At 42.2% G+C, this 19,896-nt stretch overlaps 3 protein-coding genes across 11 annotated transcripts in view; all 3 read right to left on the bottom strand.

Moving 5' to 3' along the window:
- LOC144459617 (protein NLRC3-like) overlaps positions 1-6,960 on the bottom strand; it is a 38,445-nt gene extending 31,485 nt beyond the window's left edge. For 5 of the 7 annotated variants that reach the window (XM_078163856.1, XM_078163855.1, XM_078163850.1 and 2 more), the window contains exons 1-5: positions 6,851-6,960; positions 5,665-5,811; positions 3,947-4,051; positions 3,382-3,617; positions 1,376-3,170 (exon numbers count right to left, since the gene is read on the bottom strand). In XM_078163856.1, coding sequence (XP_078019982.1) covers positions 1,376-3,170; positions 3,382-3,617; positions 3,947-4,051; positions 5,665-5,792 — 2,264 coding nt within the window. In that variant the 5' untranslated portion in view covers positions 5,793-5,811; positions 6,851-6,960. The remainder of the gene's footprint in view (positions 1-1,375; positions 3,171-3,381; positions 3,618-3,946; positions 4,052-5,664; positions 5,812-6,850) is intronic. The other 2 variants (XM_078163851.1, XM_078163852.1) reach the window with 2 other exon arrangements.
- Positions 6,961-7,221: 261 nt separating this feature from the next.
- On the bottom strand, positions 7,222-16,726 carry LOC144459633 (uncharacterized). Of its 3 annotated transcripts, none has more exons than XM_078163949.1 (9): positions 13,800-16,726; positions 13,558-13,691; positions 13,328-13,448; positions 11,701-11,847; positions 11,419-11,550; positions 9,796-9,841; positions 9,582-9,661; positions 9,385-9,465; positions 7,222-9,188 (listed from the first exon to the last, which is right to left on the bottom strand). In XM_078163949.1, exons 1-9 carry the CDS (start codon positions 13,897-13,899, stop codon positions 9,118-9,120), a joined length of 912 nt encoding a protein of 303 aa, XP_078020075.1. In that variant the 5' UTR covers positions 13,900-16,726; the 3' UTR covers positions 7,222-9,117. The 3 variants fall into 3 exon arrangements, with proteins under 3 accessions (XP_078020075.1, XP_078020074.1, XP_078020076.1); XM_078163948.1 differs by having other exon boundaries at positions 7,224-9,188; positions 11,701-11,952; XM_078163950.1 differs by having other exon boundaries at positions 7,224-9,188; positions 11,701-11,952; positions 13,888-16,726.
- Positions 16,727-17,773: 1,047 nt separating this feature from the next.
- The window catches only part of LOC144459647 (uncharacterized), a 52,177-nt gene continuing 50,054 nt past the window's right edge, over positions 17,774-19,896 (bottom strand). Inside the window, 2 exon segments of the mRNA XM_078164039.1 lie at positions 17,774-17,976; positions 17,978-18,161. Of these exon segments, the coding sequence (XP_078020165.1) occupies positions 17,926-17,976; positions 17,978-18,161 (235 nt within the window). The 3' untranslated portion in view covers positions 17,774-17,925.

Genomic DNA, 19,896 nt, shown 5'->3' with positions numbered 1-19,896 from the left:
ACACATATATTACAAAATCTGTTATTGTCAAAGAGACACTTTTTAGTTACTTTATGGATTTGATGATAAAACAGTTTGAAATATCCTGTTTTGATGGACTGAAAATAGTTAAGAATAAAAAAAGAACACAAAGAATTCAAACTAATTAAAAGCTGATTCATGACCAGAATTACTGCCTCGTGGTCGTATGCTTCACCAGTCAAGTTACACTTACAGTTTACATCCATGTCTGTCCAGACTCATATGTGTCCATGACAGTAGACAATGATTCAAATATGGATGTTGCTGCAAAGAAGCTACTTATTCTAAAACACAGACGCTTCACACACATCTTCAACCCGACAGCACAGAAGATCTATACAATCAGCACAGTTTCAAGATCAGTGTCACCAACTCAGTCTCTGACCAAATGTCTCCCCTTCTGTTCCTGAGATATGACGTTTAATAATGACCAGAGAAGTGTTTTATGCAGAACATGATGATGTCACAGTGAAGTTGACCTTTGACCTTTTGGATATAAAATCTCATCATTCATTATTTTATCCTGTTAGACATTAGTGTGAAGATTTGTCATAATTAGTGAATGAATTCTTGAGTTATGGCCAAACACATATTCTGTGAGGTCACAGTGATCTTGACCTTTGACCACCGAAATCTAATCAGTTCATTCTTAAGTCCAACTGGACGTTTGTGCCAAATGTAAAGAAATCCTCTCAAGGTGTTCTTGACATGTCGTGGACAGACTGACAACCCAAAAACATGATGCCTCTGGCCACGACTGTCGCCGGCGCCGAGGCATGAAAAAAGAGATAGCAACAACTGGATAAAAGCAGTTTTTAGGACTTCAGAAATCTCCTTTGGCAAATGATACAGATCTTATTTTAAATGTTTAAGCATAGTGGTGAATAAACTCAGGTATTATCTGCATGTCTGATTCTATAAAACACCTTACAGAATCTGTTTATGGAGTAATAACTTTACTGCTTTCACTCAGAACCATCAAATACTGCCATACTGTGATGAAATGCTGCTGTGATAAAACCTCAACAACAACCTCTGAAGTCCATCATTTGTTTTATCAGGTTCACATGGCGCCTCCATCACATAAAGGTGAAAAACTGTAAACTGGAACAATGATTAGAAATAAATAGAAAAACTGTGTTGATGAACTCAACAGATATAAACACAACCAACTGAAACATCTACATGTTTTGAACTCACAGCATTTGAAACAGCTCAAGAACATCTGTGACAAAATACAACAGACACATCATTTGAACATTTTATGAATAATAAGAATTTCACAGTGTGTATATTTGAAGAATTAAACTACAAATCTACAATGATTTATGATGTTAATCACATCTGGACTTACCCAGCCTTTCTGCAGTTCCTCACAGCTGGAATCAGTCTCCGTTGTCCCTCCCTTGTTGTGTTGTATTTGTTCAGGTCCAACTCATCCAGAACCTCCTCTGACATCTGCAGCATGTAGGCCAGAGCTGAGCAGTGGATCTCTGAGAGTTCCTTCTTTGATCTGTTCTCTGACTTCAGGAACTCTTGGATCTCCTGATGTACTGAGAGGTCGTTCATCTCCAGCAGACAGTGGAAGATGTTGATGCTTCTGTCAGGAGAGATATCGTACATGTTCATCTTCTTCAGGTTGTTGATGGCTCTCTGGATGATTTCTGGACTGTTGTCCGTCCGACCCAAAAGGCGTCCTAACAGTCTCTGGTTGGACTCCAGAGAGAGGCCATGAAGGAAGCGGACAAACAGATCCAGGTGACCATTTTTACTTTGGAGGGATTTCTTCATGGCTCTCTGTAAGAAGACATCCAGGGATCTGTAATTATCCTCGTCTGTCCCCAGGAAGTCCTCCAGTACCTTTGTGTTCCTGTTGGTGAAACAGTGGAACAGGTAGACTGCAGCCAGAAACTCCTGAACGCTCAGATGAACGAAGCAGTAGACTGTTTTCTGGAAGATCACAGACTCTCTTTTGAAGATCTCTGTACAAACTCCTGAGTACACCGAGGCCTCTGTGACATCAAGACCACAGCGCTCCAGGTCTTCTTGGTAGAACATGATGTTTCCTTTCTCCAGATGTTCAAACGCCAGCCTCCCCAGCTTCAGAAGAACGTCCCTGTCAGCCTCCGTCAGCTCCTGTGGACTGGTCTCATGTCCCTCATCATACTTGTGCTTCTTCCTCTTTGTCTGAACCAGCAGGAAGTGTGAGTACAGGTCAGTCAGGGTCTTGGGCAGCTCTCCTCTCTGCTCTGTAGTCAACATGTGATCCAGAACTGTAGCAGTGATCCAGCAGAAGACTGGGATTAGACACATGATGTGGAGGCTCCTGGATGTCTTCATGTGTGAGATGATTCTGCTGGACCGCTCTTCATCACTGACTCTCCTCCTGAAGTACTCCTCCTTCTGGGCGTCAGTGAAGCCTCGTACTTCTGTTACCCTGTCAACACATGCAGGAGGGATCTGATTGGCTGCTGCAGGTCGGGAAGTTATCCAGACCAGAGCCGAGGGAAGCAGCTTCCCCTCCATGAGGTTTGTCAACAGCACGTTGACTGATGACTTCTGTGTGACATCAGTCACAACCTCATTGTTGTGGAAATCCAGAGACAGTCTGCTTTCATCCAGGCCGTCAAAGATGAACAGAACTTTACAGACAGCGAGCTCCTCTGCTGTGACCTTCTGTAATGTTGGATGGAAAACACGGAGCAGAGTGAGAAGACTGAACTTCTCATCTCTGATCAAGTTCAGCTCCCTGAACGAAAGCAGAATCACCACACTGACATCTTGGTTTTCCAAACCCTCGGCCCAGTCCAGAGTGAACTTCTGCACTGTGAAGGTTTTTCCAACGCCAGCGACGCCGTTGGTCAGAACCACTCTGATGTGTTTCTGTTGGTCAGGTGAGGCTTTAAAGATGTGCTGACACTTGATTGGAGTTTCATGGAGGGTCTTCATCTTAGAAGCTCTCTCAAGCTGCTTCACCTCATGTTGGGTATTAACCTCTTCACTCTGTCCCTCTGTGATGTAGAGCTCAGTGTAGATCCTGTTGAAGAGGCTTTCACTTCCTGTTTCATCACTTCCTTCAGTCACACGTTCACATCTCCTCCTCACACTGATCTTATGTTCATCTAAAACCTCCTGCAGACCACTGTCTGCTGAAAGAGAAGGAAACATGTCAGACTAAAGAAATAAATCTGGAATCTGATTATTTTCATGACCAACATTAAAACAAGTAACACAAACAAATGAAGGTTTTATACATTAGTTTTATAAAATCTTTCATGTCTACACTTTACAACACAAATAAACCAAGAAGAATCCTGTTTTCAGACATGATGACATCAGCAGACAGATGTACAGTCTTACTTTGTACAGTGCTGGTTTGACTGGCTGTCTGCAGTCCAGCTCTTGTTCTGGATCTTTCTCCACACTGGGGACAGGAGGAGTCTCCTGATGAAGCAGACTGGTCCCAGTATGAGCTGATGCACTGTCTGCAGAACCAGTGTCCACAGCTGGTAGAGACTGGATCCTTCAGGACGTCCTGACACAAACTACAGCAGGACGGCTGCTCCTCCACAGAAACATGACTCCTCTTCTTCGCTCTGTGGAGATGAACACATTATTTAGATCTCGTCCTGCAAACTGTGCTGAAAATTATTTGCTTTATTCACACACTCAGTCACAGGCAGTTCAAATATCTCATGGTGGAGCTTCATGAAATCCTCCTGAGTAATGTCGTGTCTCTGTTGATGCCTTGTGCAGAAATAAGATTAATAGTCTAAATAAATAAAAAAATATTTAAATCATTTTCCAGCACTAGATTCATCTGAAATGACAACAGATGGAAAACGACTTTTAACCTCCCCCCACAAAGATTTTTAACTGTTCCAAACTACAGTGGATTTAGACCTTTATTGAGACGGTCTCTTACTTTGTGTCTGAGGGTCCAGGTTCATTACTGAAGAATGGTGGATCATGTTTGGACCAGTCACTCTTCATAGACAGACAGCTGGACACTGGAGACTCTGCTCTCTGTCTGTGGAAACAACAAATGTTTGACACATATTATTAGTCCTTGTAAAGACCAGAGGTGACATCACAACAAGTCCTCCGACCCATACGACCACACTGATCCTATGTTCCTACCCTCTAATACGACCCACAGGAGTGTTTCCTAAATTAGTGCCCCTACCAGTGTGGTTAGGTTTAGGAAAAGAATCATGGTTCGGCTGTGACCTCCCTACATGGACTCTGTTGCTCCTACATTATGTCATGTGACTTCCTGCTCTGGTCCCATCATAATCACTACAGCAGCTGGAGGTCACAGCCGACACTGGACATAAATATAATGAAGAGTTGATGAATGAGGAAAATGAGAGAGAACAAAGAGTAGGAGAGGTGACCATTGTGGAGCAGGAAGTAGCAAAGATTAGTAAGGATGAAGTGAGGAGGGCACTGAAGAGGATGAAGAGTGGAAAGGCAGTTGGTCCTGATGATATACCTGTGGAGGTATGGACATGTCTAGGAGAGGTGGCAGGAGAGGTTTTGACTAGGTTTTTCAACAAGGTCTTAGAGAATGAGAGGATGCCTGAGGAATGGAGGAGACGTGTGCTGGTGCCGATTTATAAGAACAAGGGAGACGTGCAGAGTTGTGGCAACTACAGAGGGATAAAGTTAATGAGCCATACGATGAAGCAATGGGAAAGAGTAGTGGAAGCTAGACTAAGAGCAGAAGTGAGCATCTGTGAGCAGCAGTGTGGTTTCATGCCAAGAAAAAGTATTATAGATGCAGCATTTGCTTTGAGGATGTTGATGGAGAAGTACAGAGACAGTCAGAGGGAACTGCATTGTGTCTTTGTCGCTCTAGAGAAAGCATATGACAGGGTGCCAAGAGAGGAGCAGTGTATTGTCTGGAGTGGCAGAGAAGTATGTTAGAGTGGTGCAGGACATGTATGAGAGCTGTCGGACAATGGTGAGGTGTGCTGTAGGTGTGACAGAGGAGTTTAAGGTGGAAGTGGGACTGCATCAAGGATCAGCTCTGAGCCCCTTCTTGTTTGCTGTGGTGATGGACAGGTTGACAGATGAGGTTAGACAGGAATCCCCATGTACTATGATGTTTGCAGATGACATTGTGATCTGTAGTGAGAGCAGGGAGCAGGTGGAGGATTTTAAGTACTTATATTAGGGTCAACAGTCCAGAGCAACAGAGAATTTGGAAAAGAGGTGAAGAGACGTGTGCAAGCAAGTTGGAACAGATGGAGAAAAGTGTCAGGTGTGATGTGTGATAGAAGAGTAGCAGCAAGACTAAAAGGAAAGGTGTACAAGACGGTGGTGAGACCAGCGATGTTGTTTGGTTTAGAGACAGTGGCACTGAGGAGAAGACAGCAGGCAGAGCTGGAGGTAGCAGAGGTGAAGATGAGTACACCAGAGGGACAGCTCATGTTAGATGTCTCTATCTATCCAAAAAAAAAACATAAACGTAACTGTATAGCAGTAACCAGTGTAAACAAATGTGCACTAACAAATCACAGGCAGTTCAAATATCTCATGGTGGAGCTTCATGAAAACCTCCTGAGTAATGTTGTGCTCCACTGTGAGACGACTTTCAAAAGGCAAAAAGCTCCCTCATGTTTTTCAACAGTCTCTTACTTTGTGTCTGAGGGTCCAGGTTCATTACTGAAGTATGGAGGATCATGTTTGGACCAGTCACTCTTCATAGACAGACAGCTGGACACTGGAGACTCTGATCTGTCCCCGTCTGCCTGCATATCCTCCATCTTCCCAAATCTGAGAGAACTGTAACACACATACACAGTGTGAGTCACCAACTCAGTCTCTGACCAAATGTCTCCCCTTCTGTTCCTGAGATATGACGTTTAATAATGTCAGTGATTGATTGGACAGCTGATCGGACTGATCTGATACAACATCACTGGAGTTTCATACAGAGTGAAGACAGATAAGAGATTAAACTCAAATGTGTCTCTGATAAGTTTTATATTTTATTTGTTTTCTGATTCACCATCCAGTTAAAAATATGAACAAGAAAAGGAAACAAAGGACTTTATTCATGTATATATATATATACATATATATACATGTATATATGTAACATTGTGATAACTGTATCTCTATCATATATATATATATATATATATATATATATATATATATATATATATAACATTATGTGATAACTGTATCTGTATCATATGTATATAACATTATGTGTGTGCAGACACAAACTCCATTAAAACTTTCTATAGCTGTTAATAAAGCCTCCTGACAGCTGATCACAGCTGATCCAGCTGTGATCAGCTGCGAAATCTGGTTTTGGGATGAACCCTTGGATTCAGCCCAACTGCAGCGCCTGCCTCGAAAAACACAACGCATGCCTAGTTCATCGGGAACGAGCCTAAAGTTTAGGGAGTGTCCGTGCACTGATCTGATCTGAGGGCGGAAACCAAAACTCAGTGTAACAAAGAGCAGGGAGAGCTGACTGTACACTCAACATCTTCCTATCCAACAAAACTGCGCCACAATCCCTCGGCAGAGTCCCCCTTTTCTCTCTGTGTGTCTATAAACTAGAGCTTTTCACTGTGACGCACATTCAAAGAGTTGACAGAAGAGCGCGCCCGAAGCACCGGAGCGCGCAGATCCGTAGCTGCGCGCAGGCCTCGTGTTTAACAGGAAAAGCCTGGTTGTAAAAACAGCGTCAGATGATGGTGGTGGTAAAAGCAAGTGTGATGATGAAGCTGTGAAGATGTGGCACTGACCCAACCGACCCTACTCTCCCCTAGAACACACTAAACAATGAATAAACATCAACACTCACCGTGTCTCACACGACCTGTCTTCCTCTCACTGCTCTGTGCACTTTAAAATGGAGTCTGAACACACCACTGACTTTACACTTTCACTTTCGCTCTTCCTCTCTGTTGGCACCTCCCCCCCTTTGACTCGTGAAGTTATTTATTGACAGTAACACAGAGACTTGAGACTCTGCTTTGGGACTCCTCAACAGTCTCTGTTATTAGGATTATTATTATTTTGGTGCATTAACATCAGAAATCAACACACACACACACACACACACACACACACACACACACACATCATATGAGTTATTGCAAAAGATCACAAACACATGAGACAAACACAACTGTTTCATCTGACAGTAAAAAGTATTTAACTTAGAGTAGAATAAGACAGAATATCTTTATTGTCATTGTGCATGTACAACCACATTTAATGCAGCCTCCTCAGAGCAAACTCTCCATGGCTCCTGAAAGTGGTGGCCTTTGCTCTTGACTCTACTGTTCTTCAGATAGCACAGTTGGGATGGGGGCGACAAAACACTGGGAACGTTGTGGAATGCTCAGAAAACATCTGTTTGGAACATCCATCAATTTCCGGACAGTTGATACGGACACTTTAGAGTCACCAGTTAACCTGCATGTCTTTGGACTGTGGGAGGAAGCTGGAGCACCTGGAGGAAACCCACGCTGACACGGGGAGAACATGCAAACTCCACACAGAAGGGCCCCCCCATCCTGGGTTCAAACCAGGATGGCTCCAGACTAACTGTTTTTTCAGTCGCAGCACTGTCGCCTCTGACTGGACATTTTAGGAGCACATTTTAAATCATCCTGCAATGCAGTTATTCACATTTTTGTCCATTTTAACTGCATCATAAAGGGTTAGTTCACATTCACCAAAGTCACACATGAACACAATAACGGCTTCAGTCCCCTGTAGGAAATCACTGCTTGACAGCAAGCTAAAGTGGTTCAAGTTCACACACATATTGGTTTTATTTCTAGGTGGCTAAAATATATTTTGCCGCTGCATTTCTTCATGTGTTATTTATCATCTGTGTTTCATCTGCTTTACTTGTGACATAAAATTGGCCATTTTCAACATCAGTAAGTTTCACTCAAACGGCTAAAAATGTTTAGCATTTTATGTGATCTGATGAAGCAAAGTGACATTTCAGTGACAGGGTTCTTTTTGTTTGGAACAAAATAAACCCACATTTATCACCTCTGTAAAAAACACATCAAATCCACTCTGACCTCAAAACTCAAAAAACAAAACTTTCTTCCTGACAAGTCGACATTTTGGACATTTCAAATGGGACTGGGCGAACTGTCAGTGTGACAGAAATACAGGAGGGATGTTAAATGTTTTGTCTAAACACGGATTGACAAACAACACTGCAACAAACCTCTCTGTATGTACAACATATTAATTTACATCCTATGTACACGGTTGACGAGCTGACACACACATTAATACTACAGTCAACTCTAAAGCTCTGAAGTTACTGTGGATTCTCCGCTGGGTGTTGTCAGATGAATTCAGGGGGTTTTATAATCATTAAAAAATGTTTGTGTCCTTGAAGTCAACTTCATGGTGTTGGCTATAAAGCTCTGTGGTGGGTTTTTTTATGTGTGTGTGTGTGTGTGTGTGTGTAACAGAAGTTTCTGCTGATGCTGTAGACGACGGTGGAGCTCTGATGTTTCCCCCAGGCTCTGAAAGGGACAACGATGATGGTGGCGTTGTCCTCTGAGCCGTACTGCAACGCCTGAAAAGAATAAAATCCTCTCTGGTTCTTCCGTGCTCAGCCTTATTTTTTTCTTCTTATTTATTTATTCATTTATTTATTTATTTATTTATTTATTTATTAGTGACGTTTGGATTCGGTTACGGCAGACGGTCGGCAATTTGAAATGGAATGAAGCCCACAGACGGCAGACAGTAGCTACAAAACAGTAGTGGAACGCGCCCCATCCGCCCACAGCACAATGCCCTTAAAGCCCTACGCTATCAAAAGCTGGCAAAATACATTGATTTTATTTCATGGCCTTGACATTAACCTGTCATATTGTTGAGTTATCAAGGACACTTTCATGTTTTTGTGTGTATACAGGAATGTTAAAGATATCACTGAGGAAAATCAGGTTGACGTGATGTTGTTGAATCAGGGAATCCGTGTGTCCACCACGACAATGAATCCGAGCTGACTTTACATTGGCATTGTTTCCGTGGTACCGGCACGTAATTTCAACCCATTACGTGCTGCCACCACGGAATGCGGTGTTAAGAGGTCGTGGTCATTTCACGTATTTCTGTGAGACAGGGCCGTGCAGAGGCCTTTGGAGGGGCAGGCGCTGAAAGTTAAAAAGGGGCACATGGAACAAGACTTTAAAACACCTTATGACGACATAACTTACAGCATAACTAGCTGAATTATAGCAACCTATATTCATAAAGAATGTAACATGAAATGGCATCATACTATATCAGTGTCCCCATCCCATTTCATCAGGTGGGGACAAAGCAAAGCAAAAGTAGCCTGTGTTTTACCTGATGGGGTATACAGTTGCTGCTGAGGGGTTGCTGGGGCTGCTGCTGCTTGAAGTCTTGGAGGGATGTGTTGATCTGAGACTGTAGATATTAAAACAAGCATGGGAGAGATGGTACCTGATTAAACAAGTGTTATGTGATAATAACAAGATGCAAAGATTGCTGACAGCGCTTGGAACTGGCTCACTGTGACTGACCTGCTGTAGTGCTGATGGTTTGAAGGAGACTGGTTGCTGAGAGAGGCTGCAGCCAAGGCTGACTAGAGTATTTCTTCCTCCTGAGATATTGTTCAGTTTATATAATAATTTTGCTGTTGTAAACATTAACTTTGCTGCTGTGAAAGCAATATTTTGTCATATTTAAAATACACATCTATTCTAACAACGTGCACATGCTGCAAACCCTACTTACCGGCATTTGAAGATAAATAACTCCTGTAAGCTCGTCAGTTCTTCTCCTGCAGAGTTTTTATTTTATTTGATTGATTTACAGGAAACATTACAAACAAACAATAGAAAAACACAGATACACAGTCGTTAATATACAACAACATAGCAGCCAGTGGGAGTTTCATTTGAAAATATTAAGCAAAGTACATAACTCATGAGTTTTAGCAGCTTTCTTATTGTTTGAATCACTAATAGTTTTTACATATTGTTTGGTTTCCTTTTCAAATACAATAAATGAAGGTTTTGCGTTACTAAATTTATCCTCATGAATGTGGCATTTTCCTAAAATAATTAATAAGTTAATAACATATCATTTTGTATGTCTCTTCTTTTCGTTGCTATGGACACCAAACAATACATCTTTCCAATATAAACCAAAGTCAGAGTCTATCTTAACAACAATAAAATGGGTGAAGTCTTTCCAAAACTTACTAGAGTGGAGAAATTGCCAAAAAAAGATGGACAGCAGTTTCAGGAAACACATCACATAACGATCAGTCAACACACACGTCCTTTTTAAATTTCAGCAGATACTGTTTAGCAGGGTAGTGTCTGTGCATCAGCTTAAAGGTCACTTCTCTCACTTTATTAGTGAGCAGATACTTATAAGGTCGACTCCAGATGTTACGCCATTCCAAATCAGGGACAAACCCTGCCCAGTAATGAACAGCAGCAGGAACAGTAGTTATGTCTTTCTGAAAAAGAGATGGAATAACACGGTTGTTGTTTTTTACCTTATTAGAGAAGCACATTTCTCCCACTGCGGCGGTTTTTGGGTTCAGTGGTAAACAAGTGGGCAGTTTAGTCCCTTTTAATAGCGTTAAAATGGCAGAGGAAATGGCATCCATTACTATACTGAATTCTCTAGGAGTCACAGGAATATGGAAGGTCTGAAGGAATTCTGAATAATTAGGTACATTTCCATTACCATTGAGAAGCTGGGTCACTAGGATTATGTCATTTTCAAACCATGTTTTAAAGAATAAAGATTTGTTTTTAAAAGTAATGTGACCATTATTCCAGATATAACACCTATGCGGTGAGAAGTTATGTTTATAGATTAGTGACCATGCTAAAAGCATTTGCTTATGGAATTTAGATATATTTTGCGGAAGCTTTTCTATTTTGTCATCACAAAGAACATACTGAAGCCCTCCAAGCATCTCCTGCAGAGTTTGCAGCATCCCGGTGTTGTCAGTCGCAGTCAGATCAGGGAGGGCAAGTGAGGGCACGTGAGGGCGTGTCGGGGCACATCAAGGATGAACAAGGTTAAAGGTCATCATGTAACTGACTGCAGCAAGGTCATTTTATTTAGCTAAATTATTATTAATTATTATTAATTGTTAAATGTTATTGTTAAATGGCACAGGCAGGCCTACACACACACACACACACACACACACACACACGCACCAAAAAAAAAAAAAAAAAAGGGGGAAGGTGGTCGAGCACCCTCCGCCCCCCCGGAGGTGGCGCTAATCGCCAAATGATTATAAATCTGTACATAAATATTGTATTATGCATATATATGTGTTGTAAATTCAACAATCTGAGTTTGAGCTTTAGTTAGTGCAGCTGTTCTCACCTCTCGCTCTGTCTCTGTAAATGAGTCCCAGTAAGATGGTGGACAGCAGGTAAGGAGCTCCAGCCACCAGGTGGCGCAGCAGAGCGGAGACAGACAGCAGAGGAGGTGGAGGATCACGGCCTGCAGGAGGCGCTGCAGAGAGAAACTGAATCTGAGAGACTTCCTGGTGCTCGTCAGCAGTCGGAGCTTTTTGGACTCGACTTTAAATCCCATCACATTGCACTGCTGGTTTTATGTATGAAGAGTTGAAGACAAATGTAACTTGAGTGAAACCCCCCTCACCTCTGACAGTCAGCCAGCTGTCTGCTGATCCTCCAGCTCCAGAGACGTTACATCTGTAGAGTCCTTCATCAGATGGAGAAACACTGTGGATGGTCATGTTTCCTGTGGAGCTGCTCCTGATGAAGACGCCATCTTTATAGAAATCAGCTGTGAGGTGGAAGGAAGACATTGTGACTCTTGGTCTGCAGCTCAGAGTCACATCGTGTCCCTCCATCACAGGGAGGACTGGACTGTCCAGGATCACTGAACCAGCTGACGGACATGAAGAGGAAACACATCATCTATGAGGAGCTGATACTGGTCACCTCTGATATGATCTGTATCATGTACGGCAGTGGTTACCTCCGCTGTTGGCGTGTGCTGCTGTTGTGTGACTATTAGTATGAGTCTAGCGTCAAAGGCTGCCCAGAGTATTGGGTCCCTTTAGTCAGCTATACGGTCAAGTTTTAGGAATCTTGGTGTCATTTTTGATCATCATGTTAAATCACTGACCCGAACTTGTTCTGTACAACTAAGAAATATTGGTCTCGAGCTGAGCTGGAGATGATTATCCATATATATAAAGATATATTCTATCCCAAACCTGATGGGGAGCCAGGGTAAGGAAACGAAAATGGGTGTGATGTCGGTTGACCTGGTTAACGGCCGAGCAGCAGCCTTGTGGATGATCTGAAGACAGCTCACAGATGAGTTACAAAACACTTGGACACATTAAATCAGCTCATTGTCTCTCTGTGGTTTAAAACTTATCAGTCACTTTGCTGAGTTCAGGACACTGATGGCACTTGGGATGAAGGACTTCTTAAATACATTTTTGGTTGCCAGAGGGACTCTATACCTATTGATTCATTTCAAGATACTTGTTTTCACGTGTAAGCCCTTCATGGTCAGGCACCTGAATACATCAGTGATCTAAAAACTGCTCAGGAATGACCCGAGGAACGGGACAAAGAGCTCAAGGCATTAACTTGGCCTTCAAATACCCCAGATCCCAACCTGATCAAACATTTGAGGGACGTGCTGTTACCCCAGAGGTACCCCTGATCCATGGTGGGTCCTCCTTGGACCGGACTTGGCTCTGACCTGTCAAGGCATGGATACATGACCTCTGGAGGGTGTCCTTTGGTGTCTGGCACCAGGGCGTTACCTTTAGATCTTCTGAGTCCTGTGGGTTGTGAGGTGGGGCACCAACACATCTTACAGATGTTTGATCAGATCAGGATCCAAGAAATTTGGAGGCCAGGTCGATGCCTTGAGCTCTTTGTCTCATTCCTGAGCAGTGTTTGTGGAGTGGCATGGTGTATTGTAGCAGAACACTGCACTGTAACAAGATGATCAATGTTATTCACTTCACCTGTCAGTGGTTTTAATGTTCTGGCTGATCGGTGTATATACTCACATGTATCTATTATGTTCTCTATTTTTGTCCTTATGTTGCTGCCACAACTACATTTCCTCTTTGGGATCAGTTAAGGTTTGTCTCGTCTCGTCTCGTCTCAACGAAACCCTGAAACTAAACCCCCTCTGTGCTGTCTGAGGTAAATTCCTTTCTAACGTCACCTCTAAATGAAATCCAACACAAGTCCCTGCAGCACCAATATTCACTATATTCATCTCTCTGGCCTACCAGTGACGCTGATGTTGACACTGTTACTGGTTTCTCCCCGTCCAGTTTCACACCAGTACACTCCGCTGTCTGTGGCAGGGAAGGCAGCAGTGATGGAGCAGGAGGACGGACATGGACGCACCTGAAGGGGGACAGAGCAGAGGAATTGTGGGTAACAAAACCGCATGTGTTGTGAATAAACAGTTGGGGTCCAGGGTCATAACCATGTCTGAGATGATGCAAGGACAAACCTCTCCATCCTCCGTCCTCTTCATCACTCTCCATCCAGCCACCTCTTCCTCGCTCTGCTCCTCTCCCTCACAGCTCACAGAGAAACTGTCATATTTAAAGAACTGGGATCTTTTGGGGGAAACGCTCAGAGAGACTACAGGAGGGACGGAGACAGGAGGACAGTCTTTAAAGTCACATCACCACTACCTACAGTACATGTACTGTGTTGTTTCATATATTACATCATAAGTTCTAATCTCACCTGGAGCAGAACCAGAGTCCAGAGAATTCAGCACTAAATCACACAGAGGGAAATACATGACTTTATGAACACACTTTATGTTTCTCACCTCTGTTCTCATCTGAAATACGAATATGATAATCCAGCTGAATGGTGGACACGCAGAGTCCAGAGTGCTGCTCAGAAAAGTCTCAGAAACGTACACAGAACACAACAAGACAACAAGGATCTGACATGAACTTATTAAACTCACTGAGTGCTCATGGAAATATCTGCTTTATTAAATATTGATCAACTCCATGCAAACATTCAAAATCAGACTCAAATGATCAGATGACTCAAGATGAGGGAACAAAGTACTGTTAGATTTAAATATTAAAGTAAAGCTCATCAAAAACCTGAGAAGATGTACAGATGGTGAAAGGTATGTGGAATAAAAGTATAAAGTCAATGGAAAGTACAAGGAGCTCAAAATGTTGCTCAAGTACAGTACTTAGTTACATCCCACCACTGCTGTGTGAGCATGTCCACATACTTTTGTCCAGATAGAGAAGTTAGGAGTTTTTGAAATGTAATGATTTATTTTCTGAGCCCACTAGATGGCGCTCTTGGTTTAAAGAAAACAGCTCAAGGACCGACAGTCCAGTGTGCCTGGAACCCTTTGTTGAACAGAGAGCGCCATCTAAAACTGTGGTTTGACAGAAATAAATTATCATTAAATCTAAGCAAAACAAAACTAATGGAAAAAAATGGGAAAAAATAAACCTGATTTCAAAGTAGAACTGACAATAGATAATATAAAAATAGAACAAGTTTATGAAATAAAATTTCTAGGTGATCCTGGACCACAAAATCAGCTGGAAATCTCATGACAGCCACATACGATGAAAACTGGCAAAGTGCACTGCAATACTGGGAAAAACAAGACACATTCTGAATCACAAATCATTACACAGCCTATACTGTTCACTGTATTTACCATATCTGTCATACTGTGTGGAGGTCTGGGGAAACATCTATAAAAGCACTCTACAGCCAATATGCACAATACAGAAAAGAGCAATAAGAACAATAAACAAGGCGGGATACAGAGAACACACAAACCCACTGTTTGTTCAAAACAGTGATAATAATGTACAAAGCAAGAAATAATCTACTGCCGGGAAATGTTCACAGAAAGGGAGGGAGGTTATAATCTAAGGGGAGACCTAAATCTTACAAAACAAAAAGTTCGAACAACAATGAAAAGTTTCTGAATATCGAGCTGTGGGGTGACTTTATGGAACATAAATGTTATCATAATACTCAGCGTATCGCAAAACATTTAAAATGACAATAATATTACATCTTGATCATATCATAACGTGGGGCCTCCGATCCTTATTAACGGTCGTATGTCACTGTGTGATTCACCTTTCACAATCAGAAATACTTTATTGATCCCTGAGGAGAAATTGTGATTCATTACAGCTGCTCTGATGTAAAGACTAAAGAATTATAAGTAAAAATAGGAGGATGAAATAGAAGTATGTGAATATAAAGTAATACAATCCAATAAAATAGAAATAACAATGTTTAACACTAGTGCTTAAGATAGTAAGAATAAAATATCTTCAGTGTGCTGAGTCTGTGAGTGTGTAAAAATATACAGATATGTGCACTGTGCTACATTACACTATATAAACTAGTGTTACATTCAGAAATATACAATACGTATTGTGCTATAATGGTTACTACAATATATACATCCATAGAATAAAGACAAGAATAAGAATAAGAGCTGTGGAGGTGAAGCCTGACTATATTCAGCTCTGGAGGAGCTCAGCGGTTAAAACCACAGATGATTTGCTGTATGTGGCTCCAGCAGATCGTCATGACAACAGTAACACAGAAGCTCCTGTGAAGTGGAACGGGTCGGTACATTAGTTAAGTCACGGTGACTGAAGCATGCTGCTGCCAGAGTTACAAGATGTGACATATCAACTCTGATTGGCCGAGTCAGGAAACAGATCCACATCAGGCATGATAGTCCTGCAAGACGGAGTCGGGGCTTTTCTGAGGTGCGTTCACAAGTTGTTTGATTTGTTGTAGATTTTTAAAACAATTCCCTGAAACAACAAAGCAGACACACCTTATTGCACGATCCAAATCTTTGACACAACTCGCCATCTTCAGTGTGTAAGTTGTTAGCTCGCAGGTTGTTGTTGTTTCCTGTAGTGAAGGGGATTTGGAAACACCAACACGCAGATAGTTAAAGGAAGGGAGAATGACGGCTGTAATCAGCCGCCCCATGGCAGGCTGATAGCCACAGTCCACATCCAGAGAGCCAGACCAACAGTGTGGAGACAGGCTCAGACTGGTAATCTGGCAATTCTGGCAAACGCCAAATGGACTGGACCACCAGCAAAGTGGGGAATAAATGGACCTGCTGGTTTTGGCTGACTTGATGTTGGAACAGCTCATCTGAGCAGAGGTTACACGGCCCCAAAACACACTACCTATTCTGAAAGGCAGGTGCAGTGGTACGGACTGTTGTCATCTCCCCCCACCCTTTCAAGTGGTTCTGTCCATGTGGTGTCAGACGTGAAGCAGAAAGAAACAAATGAAATAAAGACAGAAAGAGCAGAGTTGAGTCGAAAATATAAATGAAATTGTTAAAGGAGAAAACTGTAAAATGTGAAACGTCCAGATGGAAAATGCCAGGGCCGAATTTTGCTCCCAGTCCGACCCCATGTCGTCATTAAGAGTAAAAATCTACAGTCAGATTCAGGTGGGGTCCAGGTGGAGGGTGGAGGAGGTGGTTGAGTGCAGAGCAGGAGGAGTGGAGGAGTTTCAGTGTAGAAGGACAGAGCAGTCATTGATACACTGATGATGATACTGTCAGATCCAGAGGAACACACAGGGATGATGGTGGACTTCACATTGTGTCTGACAGTGGAGCTGATCTCTCATGGCCTCCATCTGATGAGAGAAGAAGACAAGAGAAGTTATAAACCAGCTGTCAGTCAGTGATGCAGCACATCCAGTATAAAGACCAGTAGGGACTTCCTGTTCAGAGCAGAGTGGAGCGGCTGTGTAGCGTAGTCGGCTTCCTTCCAGCTCTCATGTTAACGTGTTGGAGTGAACTCACTGAGCTGGAAGCTCACAGACCTGCAGAGACTTTGGGCATCAAGTCTGTTTACTCTGCAGATTTCACTCAAGTACACAGTGGAAATAAACTGCTGAGAGTCCTGAACGCATCATGGCTGCACAAACAGAGGGATTCACTTTAATGATGGATTTACTGAGTCTGTTAGAACAAATGACTGATGGACAGATGTATCATGTTAAATGTTCTACATGTTCATCCAAAGACTGAACAGCAACACATCAGCTGTGATTACTGGACTTCAGCAGAGGTTCTGCTCTGTATAAAGAACACATGGTTACTAAATGTAATGATGGTTCTATAAAATAAGAGCCAGTGATTTGTAGGCTTCAGTCAGACTGATCTCAGAGCTGTGACAAAGATGAAAACAACAAACACTTTAAAGAGGACATATTATGCTCATTAACAGCCTGTTTACATGCTTTAATGTTCAAACTAGAATTACCGCCTCATAGTTGTATGCCTTATAAAGAAATCTTAGCTTCAGTAGAAAAAGCCGTTGAACACAGGGTATTCACAACAGTCTGAAGTCTGAGGTTTTTGTTCACAGGGATTACTTTTACATACATTTACCTCATTATCTGAAACTTTGGCCACATTTAATAAAAACATCCTTCATTGTAACACTATAGGCTATATAAAACACACACACACACACACACACACACACACACAGAAACAGCAAAGCATAACAGGTCCCCTGTTATCAAGGTCAGATTTGATGGTGTGACAGTTTGATGAAGGAGGACAGCTGTCTCTATACATGTTGTGATGCTGTCAGCTGTAATCCAGCTTCACTTCCTGTAGACATGAACACAACAACAGTCGTCTTCACATCAACTTAAACACATGATCTCAACAAGCTTCTTTCTGATCTGATTGGCTGACTGTTCTCTCTGTCTGTCTCTCTGTCCTCTCCTGAAGACTGTCACCATTCCCCTCTTTGAGCCACTGAGAAGGTCTGAGGTTTACAGGAAGTACTGGATCTTTGCTCTGATACTAACTGTGTTTAATATAATACTGCTGAAACCAGCATGGACCCACTCCAACCCTCTACTTACTCCAGAGTCTCCAGTTTACAGTGTGGACTCTCCTTCAGATCACACAGCTGCTTCACATCTGAATCAAGCAGGTTGTTGAAGCTCAGCTCCAGCTCTCTCAGATGGGAGGGGTTGGACTTCAGAGCTGAGGCCAGAGAAACACAGCTGATCTCTGACAAACTGCAGCCCCTCAGTCTGAATAAAGAATAAATGATGTAGATAAAAATCATTAATAAAACAATCAGATGTGTTCAGGTGTTAAATGTGTAGCTCAACATTACTATGTCCTGATCAATGAGCTTTGCCCTAAACTGAGTAGAGTGACTTTGTCATTGTGTTACTGTGAATCATCATGATGTCAGCCTTCTACAGACATCATCCAAATGTCACAACATTCATTCACCTATTCATATTAACATATGCTGCTTACATCTGGTCCCCACCTTTTTATAAAGCCCTGAGCTCACCTAACACAGGCAGAGGGCAGAGTCTCTGCAGATAAATACACCACCACACACTGAGAGTGACTCATAAGCAAGGGTGGACTGGCCATCGGGAGTACCGGGAGATTTCCCAGTGGGCCGCTGGGTCAGTGTGGGCCGGTACAGCCGGAGGGAAAAAAAAAAAAAAAAACTTTAGGCGCAGTTGGGCTGGCCTTTAATATGATAACCAATGTTCACAGTTTCTCTAGTAGTGTTTGGCTCATCATCTTTGGCCCATGTGGGTGTGTCACACCCCTTTCACCTCGGCGTTGAGCTGTTGGCCAATCACAGCCGAGGGCTGAGGGCCACAGGCTGTCCCGTCCTCCTTCTGCATCAATCAATCAATCAATCAATCAATTAATCAATCAATCAATCAGAAGTCATGGAGAAGAAAAACATGGAGAAGAAGCACAAGGGAGGCACGGAGAAGATTAGGGAAAAAAGAGACAGGCATTGCTGCAAAATGTCAGAAACTGACAACCCTGTTTTCTGCTGCTGGACCATCCTCTGCAGCATCAGCAGCAGCACCTGTGGCGGCAGCTCTGGCGTGTGACCAGGTGGGAGATGCAACTCAGGTAAGGCGGCTGTAATGGGATCATTTTTTTGCTAGCTTGCTAACTTTTAGCACAGCGCGTGTAGTTTGCTTTTTGCTGTCAGAATGTCATTACTGTGTACAGACTAGAGCCAGACAGGGCTCAGTGGCATTAGTCAACATGGTTAAGTAGTTAATAAAGTAACGTTAGTAACATCTGATCTATCATTATCTCTTGTGTATTCCCCTTAAAGCTGCTGAGGTAAATGCAACTCTGCTGTCTTAATTACTTTGCTAATTCATCAACATTAAAATGTCATTTTTTCCTTTTTGTGTGGGCATTGTTGGACAATATATAGAAATTGAGACAGTCTAGTACATGCACTGCCAAGGGGAAAATGTAATGTATTGTTCTTAGTGTATTATTCACAGTCAGATTATAAAACTTAAGCTGTACTTTTTCACTATTTAAGAGCATTTGATTGTGCTTATCTGAGGCACCATCTATAGGTTAATGTGTTCAACATTTTTCTATAGAACATAAATGAAATTGAAATATTCTGACAGTAATGTTCCTGCATATTTAAAATATTAAATATCAAACAACATGATGTAGCAAAATGTTCCTCAATACATGGAAGTGAACTTTGACATTTCAAGTACATTTACTATATGTTAACAGTTAGTAGGGCTACAGAATAATATGTTCACTCAAGCCTACATAAAATAAACTTAATGCTCACTCAGATTATGTGTTCTGTTAGTGTATACTTTTCAACATCTTCTCCTTTCACAACACTTGGAATGTTTTGGATGAATTAAAGCCTCTTTCTGTTAGAAGCATTCAGAAAAGACCATCACAGCCTTTTACTAACCTTTACTAAACCTGGTTTAGGGAGGGACCATTGTGTAGGGG

This window comes from Epinephelus lanceolatus, chromosome 22 (assembly GCF_041903045.1).
Source record: "Epinephelus lanceolatus isolate andai-2023 chromosome 22, ASM4190304v1, whole genome shotgun sequence".
NCBI lineage: Eukaryota > Metazoa > Chordata > Actinopteri > Perciformes > Serranidae > Epinephelus > Epinephelus lanceolatus.
The sequence above is the reverse complement of the archived record's forward strand: the minus strand, read 5'-3'. Positions and strand labels throughout refer to the sequence as shown.

Excerpts from the sequence above, each read along its gene's own strand:
- LOC144459633 (XM_078163948.1), bottom strand. The coding sequence starts at position 13,899 with ATGAGAACAGAGGTGAGAAACATAAAGTGTGTTCATAAAGTCATGTAT. Across the intron at positions 13,692-13,799 it reads GGACTCTGGTTCTGCTCCAG|TCTCTCTGAGCGTTTCCCCC; the intron begins GTGAGATTAGAA and ends TCCCTCCTGTAG. Across the intron at positions 9,466-9,581 it reads AACCATCAGCACTACAGCAG|TCTCAGATCAACACATCCCT; the intron begins GTCAGTCACAGT and ends TAATATCTACAG.